At 37.1% G+C, this 7,979-nt stretch overlaps 1 protein-coding gene across 1 annotated transcript; it reads left to right on the top strand.

Annotated features, from left to right (window-relative positions):
* The first annotated feature begins 463 nt into the window (after positions 1–463).
* ggcta (gamma-glutamylcyclotransferase a) lies at positions 464–6,728 on the top strand. The gene is made up of 4 exons (XM_051670998.1): positions 464–728; positions 3,484–3,629; positions 5,645–5,777; positions 6,125–6,728. The coding sequence occupies exons 1-4, from the start codon at positions 618–620 to the stop codon at positions 6,248–6,250; spliced, it is 516 nt and encodes a 171-aa protein (XP_051526958.1). The 5' UTR covers positions 464–617; the 3' UTR covers positions 6,251–6,728.
* Positions 6,729–7,979: the final 1,251 nt, after the last annotated feature.

Raw genomic sequence — 7,979 nt, 5'->3', positions numbered from 1 at the left:
CAAATTTGAAGGCTGTTTATTGGATCAATACAGGTAAACATTATATTATGCAACTGTGCATTACTTTATGGAGAGCTTACGACCTACTAGATCATTCTTGCCTTAAGAAAAGTTGGTGCAACCAAATTAAGCACTGACTTAGTTACAAATTAACTAGTAGTTACCAAGCCCTTAGTGTGAACTTGTCCCAACTTACGTGAGACCTTACGCACATGGTGCAACCCTACCCAGGAAACATGGACGACGCCTGGTTCATTCATACATTTTTTAAGGGACTTTTATTTTGACACCATAATACATATCACTCAGCTTGCTGAAGATAATGGGATTTTGGTCAAATACAAGCTATTTTCACGGTGTAAAAATGTACAACATGCATAGAATGGTTGCAGATATACATAAATGAGTATTAGCTGTAAACAATTAGCTGTATTTAGAAAAATTAACAAGACCTGTCATTCACTACAGAAACTGTACTCTCCTCCGCCATGTTGAAAGTTTAGGACTCTTTCCATCTTCCCTCGGTCATTCATGTCCACTTGAAGGGCACACATTTTTAATCACTTGTCTGTGTTATACCTTTCATTCTGAATGCTTTAAGCGAACAGTTTGAGATCATGTCATCCAGCGGTTGTTTCTGGTATTTTGCTTATGGCAGTAATTTACTGAAAGAGAGACTGCAACTGAAAAACCCATCAGCAGTGTTTCACTGCATCGGCAGAATACAGGTAAACAGACAATGTTTACGACTAGATTATTCATAAATCAATTAAGTAAAAATAAATGACCAAAATGCAGCTCTTTGAATCACAACAAATATGAAATGTTCTTAAAAATATCCCTTTCATGACACAAGGCTTTGTTTGTGGAATTTACATTCTATATGTTTTCAAATAAATATAGTAGTGTAAATGTTCAGTACTTTTTATACAGATATTATAGTTCTATAGTCATTGAGTTTAATAGATTTATAGGGATACTTGAATCTGTATAAAAAGTACTGAACGTGTACTCCCAAAAACAAGCCTTGTACTGTATGAAGAATAATATTCTGAGTGTTTTGCAGTTGGTTTCATGTCTCTAGGTCAAACGGTCATTGGGTTTAATGGAATTAGAATATTACAAACATTTACACTACTATATTTATTTGAAAACATATAGAATGTAAATTCCACAAACAGAGACTTGTGTCATGAAAGGGATATTTTTAAGAACTTTTCATATTTGTTGTGATATAATATCAAATGGTTAAATTGTTTAATTGATTTATAGGGCTAATAAAATTGATATGAAAAAATATATATATATTTTTAAAATTCAGCTTTGTGCTAGGCAAAGAAAACCTATTCATGCATGTCCAAGTTGGTTTGGCTTGAAAAGGTTATAGAGAGAGTTTAATGGGTATTGTCGCGAATGTCAAATATGTCAAACTAACTTTACCGCACTCCATATATATCGGACAGGAAGTTTCAACTACTTGGTATTAGTCATGACACAAATGTTCTGAAAGCTTTTTACACTGTTTGAAGGAGATCTGATATTAATTATTGATGGTTCCATGGTGATACCATGGTATTCAAGTTAAGTATTTTAAAGTGCCAGTTAAATACCAAAATGCACGAGTATGATAATTATTCAGTGCCATGGTATACAGTTGAAGTCAGAAGTTTACATACACTTAGGTTGAAGTCATTAAAACAAATTTTTTAACCACTCCACAGATTTAATATTAGCAAACTATAGTTTTTGTAAGTCGTTTAGGACATCTACTTTGTGCATGACACGAGTAATTTTTCCAACAATCATTTACAGACAGATTACAGATCACAATTCCAGTGGGTCAGAAGTTAACTGTGCCTTTAAGCAGCTTGGAAAATTCCAGAAAATGATGTGAAGCCTTTAGACAGTTAGCCAATTAGCTTCTGATAGGTAGTGTACTGAATTGGAGGTGTACCTGTGGATGTATTTTAAGGCCTACCTTCAAACTCAGTGCCTCTTTGCTTGACAACATAGGAAAATCAAAAGAAATCAGCCAAGACCTCAGAAAATAATTGTGGACCTCCACAAGTCTGGTTCATCCTTGGGAGCAATTTCCAAATGCCTGAAGGTACCATGTTCATCTGTACAAACAATAGTACGCAAGAATAAACACCATGGGACCACGCAGCCATCATACCGCTCAGGAAAGAGACGCATTCTGTCTCCTAGAGATGAACGTAGTTTGGTGCAAAAAGTGCAAATCAATCCCAGAACAACAGCAGAGGACCTTGTGAACATGCTGGAGGAAACAGGTAGACAAGTATCTATATCCACAGTAAAACAAGTCCTGTATCGTCCTATATAACCTGAAAGGCTGCTCAGCAAGGAAGAATCCAATGCTCCAAAACCACCATAAAAAATCCAGACTACAGTTTGCAAGTGCACATGGGGACAAAGATCTTACTTTTTGGAGAAATGTCCTCTGGTCTGATGAAACAAAAATTGAACTGTTTGGCCATAATGACCATCATTATGTTTGGAGGAAAAAGGGTGAGGCTTGCAAGCCGAAGAACACCATCCCAACCGTGAAGCATGGGGGTGACAGCATCATGTTGTGGGGGTGCTTTGCTGCAGGAGCGACTGGTGCACTTCACAAAATAGATGGCATCACGAGGAAGGAAAATTATGTGGATATATTGAAGCAACATCTCAAGACATCAGCCATGAAGTTCAAGCTCGGTCGCAAATGGGTCTTCCAAATGGACAATGACCCTAAGCATACCTCCAAATCTGTGGCAAAATGGCTTAAGGACAACAAAGTCAAGATATTGGAGTGGCCATCACAAAGCCTTGACCTCAGTCCGATAGAAAATTTGTGGGCAGAACTGAAAAAGCGTGTGTGAGCAAGGAGGTCTACAAACCTGACTCAGTTACACCAGTTCTGTCTGGAGGAATGGGCCAAAATTCCAGCAACTTATTGTGAGAAGCTTGTGGAAGGCTACCCAAAACGTTTGACCCAAGTTAAACAAGTTAAAGGCAGTGCTACCAAATACTAACAAAGTGTATGTAAACTTCTGACCCACTGGGAATGTGATGAAAGAAATAAAAGCTGAAATAAATAAATCTCTCTACTATTATTCTGACATTTCACATTCTTAAAATAAAGTAGTGATCCTAACTGACCTAAGACAGGGAATGTTTTCTATGATTAAATGTCAGGAATTGTGATAAACTGAGTTTAAATGTATTTGGCTAAGGTGTATGTAAACTTCTGACTTCAACTGTATATTAGAGTACTATGGTATTACTTTTTGATACCATAACTTCATCATAATAACACCAGAGTAATTTTAAAAGGATTATTATGGGTTTACAGTTGTAACAATAACTAGAAACTATGATTACATTATTGGAAAGACTGGTTTGACTAAACATCACTTTAAGAGATTAGCAAGGTTTATTACTGTACAGAATAAATGTATGTCATAATGTATATCTTCTCAGGACTACCGGCTGAATTTTGGTCTTTGGGGAGACTGTACTGACTGTGGTTGGCATGGTGGAGTGGCCACGATACAAGAGAGTGATGGAGAGGAGGTGTGGGGGGTCGTGTGGAGGATAGACAATGCACACCTGAACAGTTTAGACAGGTGAGATCACCTGTGACCCAGAATAATGATGTTCAGAGCTTTAATGTGTCCCAAACATGAGGTGGTGTAGCCTAGTGGTTAAAGATCTGAACTGGTAACTGAAAGGTTGTGGGTTCAAACTCTTCAAAATGTCTGCCCTTGATCAAAACATTAAAGGGATAGTTCACCCATACAAAAAAATTCTCTCATCATTTACTCACCCTCATGCCATCCCAGATGTGTATGACTTTCTTCTGTGGAACACAAACTATAATATTTTGATGGAGATATGATGTGTGTTAAAATATACAGTGCTGTGAAAAAGTGATTTCTTCTGTTTTTGTATATATCTCATTCTAAATTGTTTCAAAAATTCAAACAAAATCTAACATAAAACAAAGGCAATCTGAATAAACACAAAATACTGTTTTTAAAAGATAATGTTATTTATTGAAACAAAAAAGTTATCCAATACCAAATAGGCCTTTATGAAAAAAGTATTTGCCCCCTTACTTACTAAATCCCCAAATCTATGATACTGCATTCATAATGGGGTTCAGCTGGACTAGACACACACAGACCTGAAAACTGCCAGCCCAGTTCAATCAAATCAACACCTAAATAGAACTTTTTCAGCAACATGAAGTTGGCTAAAAGGTCTCATCCAGTAGCACACTATGCCAAGGTCGAAAGAAATTCCAGAAATGATGAGGGAAAAGTGGAGTGAAATATATCAGTCTGAGAAGGGTTACAGAGCCATTATCTTCAATTGGAGAACACTTGGCATAGTAGTGAACCTTCCCAGAAGTGGCCGACCTTCCAAATTTCCTCCAAGAGCACAGTGACAACTCATCCAGGAAGTCACAAAAAAGCAACATCCAAGGAACTGCAGGCCTCTCTCGCATCAATAAAGGTCACTGTTCATGACTCCACTATCAGAAAGACACTGGACAAATGCCATCCATGGAAGAGTGGCGAGGCAAATACCACTGCTAACCCAGATGAACATTAAGGCTCATCTGAATTTTGCCAAAACACACCTTGATGATCCTCAAACCTTTTGGGAGAATGTTCTGTGGACTGATGAGTTAAAAGTGGAACTGTTTGGAAGACAGGGGTCCCGTTACATCTGGCGTAAATCAAACACCGAATTCCACATAAAGAACATCATGCCTTCAGTCAAGCATGGTGGTGGTAGTGTGACGTGTGGGGATGCTTTGCTGCTTCAGGGCTACTTGCAATAACTGAGGGAAATCCTAAAGGAGAACGTCCGGTCTTCAGTCCGTGAGTTAAAGCTCAAGCACAACTGGATTATGCAGCAAGACAATTTCTGGATTCTGGATTTCTAAAGCAAGTCCACCTCTGAATGGCTCAAAAGAAGCTAAATGAAAGTTTTGGAGTGGCCTAGTCAACTTGAACCCGATCGAGATGCTGTGGCAGGACCTTAAACGGGCAATTCATGCTCAAAAACCCTCCAATGTGGCTGAACTAAAGCAGTTCTTCAAGGAAGAGTGGGCCAAAATTCCACTACAGCGTTGTGAAGACTGATCTCCAGTTATCGGAAGCGTTTGGATGTAGTAGTTGCTGCTAAAAGTGGCACAACCAGCTATTTAGTTTAAGGGGGCAGTTAGTTTTTCACATGGGTGGTATAGGTGTTGGATAACTTTTTTTGCTTCAATAAAAATAAACAAATTTGAAAACTGTATTTTGTGTTTACTCAGCTTGCCTTTGTTTTATGTTATATCTCGTTTGAAGATCTAAAACAATTTAGTCTGAAAAATACATAAAAATAGAAGAAATCAGGAAAAGGGCAAATACTTTTTCACAGCACTGTACAATGCAAGTGAATGAGGTCCTACACTTTCAAGCTCCAAAAAGTACATAAAGACAGCATAAAGGTCCATATATTAATGTATATATTTAATTGTTTCTTTATTTTGATATTGGAGTAAAATATGATCCAGAACCCAACAAGTCAATTAGTAAAATCTCTTTTCAGTACCTAATCTTTTATGTGTGCCATTACTTTGTTTCAGACAGGAACAGGTACATGAAGGTGTCTACAGTCCGTTAGAGGTGAGAGTGGACACAGATGAGGGGTCACTTCTCTGCCGGACGTATAAGATGAACAATTTCAGACCCTGTCCACCTTCACCACAGTATAAACAGGTACAGTTTACTGTCCACCATCAGCATGAATGAACAAACCAAAGCATAAAGTTCAGTTACAGGGCACAAAATGGACAGACTATTGACTCGGGCCATCACCTAGTAACACCCTAACAACCATCCACAACACCCTTGCATCATACATATGAATTTTGCACAGGCAAGCACCTCACATTTTCTTCAGAAGATGTAAAAATCTAGTAGTCTGTTTAACCACACATAGTGTGTACAAGACTGTAAACATTACCAATGTTTATCCAATAATAACATCATGAAACATCATGAAAAGTGCAATTGAAGAGTCTCTGATTCTTCTGAATGTTTATCTCATCTCATTCTTCATCTAGGTTGTATGTTTAGGGGCACAACAGAACGGATTACCTCAAAACTACATACAAAAGCTTCAGACACTGGAAACAAACAAATACAGCGGCACTTCCATATTGGATCAGATAACTGACATCAAGAAATGACCGCAGGAAACACCAGTTTGTTGACTTTTATCAAGAAACGGCACTTAAGATGTACATTTTTTGTATCAGGATCTATAGTTACTTAAAGATACATAAAAAATGCAATTGACTCTCAAAAATACTTGAACGCACATTTAATGATTAACATTTTACATCTAAGTGGTGTAACTGTCCGGAGATTGTAAAAAGAAAATAGTCTTATTAAAAGGTTGAAATGTTGGTATAAGTAGTTTTATTCTTTTATTATTATTAAAAAAAAACATTGAAGCTCAAAAATGTAAGAAATCAACATGAATACAAAGATTACATTTCTACAAACTTGGCATCTGTGTTTTAAACTAGAGTTTAAAAAAAGAAAATCCCATTTATCATCTTATACATCTTTATTTTTCATTGACCCATAAAAGTCACTTGAGGAAGAAACAAAAGGTTTAATTGTTTCACTGTCAGAATAATTATATAAAGTTACATACATAAGTGTGTTTGTCTCTGTTGATTCTGTTTACTGTGACGTCTCTGTATTCTTCAAAATCATTACTGTTCACAATCAGTTCTCAAAGAGACTTCCATCTAAATCCTAAAACACATAAAGTCAAAGTAAAATGTGCTGTATGGGACATTACTGCATTATCTATTTAAAAAAAAAAATTAAAACTACTAGCACTATCAGTGAAAGATATTAATTTAAAACTCAAATATTTCCATTACAACTCTGCTTTATAGTTATCAATAAAAAACAACACAAATCTGTTTATCACACACAGAGACACTGAAAGATCTGAAAATATCATTCATATACTCACAGATCAGTCAAATTACTTTGAATCAAACTCTATTAAACAGAGTTAAAAACATTTATATTACACCGGTAACCATTCAACTGAAACCCCCCCCCCCCCCCAAAAAAAACAACGAATTAACGAGATCAATTCAAATATAATTATATTAATTATAAATACTCACTGCAGTGTCTCCAATTTATAATGATGATCATCCTTTAGATCAGAGAGCAGCTTCGCTCCTGAATCTCCTACATTATTCCCTTACAGATTCAGTTCTTTCAGATGTGAGGGATTTGATCTCAGAGCTGAAGTCAGAGCAGCACAACCTTCATCTGTGACACCACAATCACTCAACCTGCAGAGAACAATGACACACTCTTCACTCTCTGTTCACAACACACACATCAGTTATATACCTCTTGTATATATAACACAGTATATATACACCAATCAGCCACAACATTAAAACCACCTGCCTAATACTGTGTAGGTCCCCCTCGTGCCACCAAAACAGCGCCAACCCGAGATATTCTTCTCACCACAGTTGTAAAGAGCGGTTTGTCTGAGTTACCGTAGACTTAGTCAGTTTTAACCAGTCTAGCCATTCTCTGTTGTCCTCTCTCATCAACAAGGCATTTCAGTCCACAGAACTGCCACTCACTGGATGTTTTTGGCACCATTCTGAGTTAATTCTAGAGTGCGTGAAAATCCCAAGAGATCAGCAGTTACAGAAATACTCAAACCAGCCCGTCTGGCACCAACAATCATGCCACGGTCCAAATCACTGAGATCACATTTTTTCCCCATTCTGATGGTTGATATGAACATTAAAAGAAGCTCCTGACCCGTATCTGAATAATTTTATGCACTGCTGCCACACGATTGGATGATTAGTTAATTGCATGGATGATTGTTGGTGCCAGACGGGCTGGTTTGAGTATTTCTGT

The sequence above is a fragment of the Myxocyprinus asiaticus genome, chromosome 34, assembly GCF_019703515.2.
Source record: "Myxocyprinus asiaticus isolate MX2 ecotype Aquarium Trade chromosome 34, UBuf_Myxa_2, whole genome shotgun sequence".
Taxonomy (NCBI): Eukaryota; Metazoa; Chordata; class Actinopteri; order Cypriniformes; family Catostomidae; genus Myxocyprinus; species Myxocyprinus asiaticus.
Note: the sequence above shows the minus strand (reverse complement) of the source record. Positions and strands in the feature narration are given on the sequence as shown.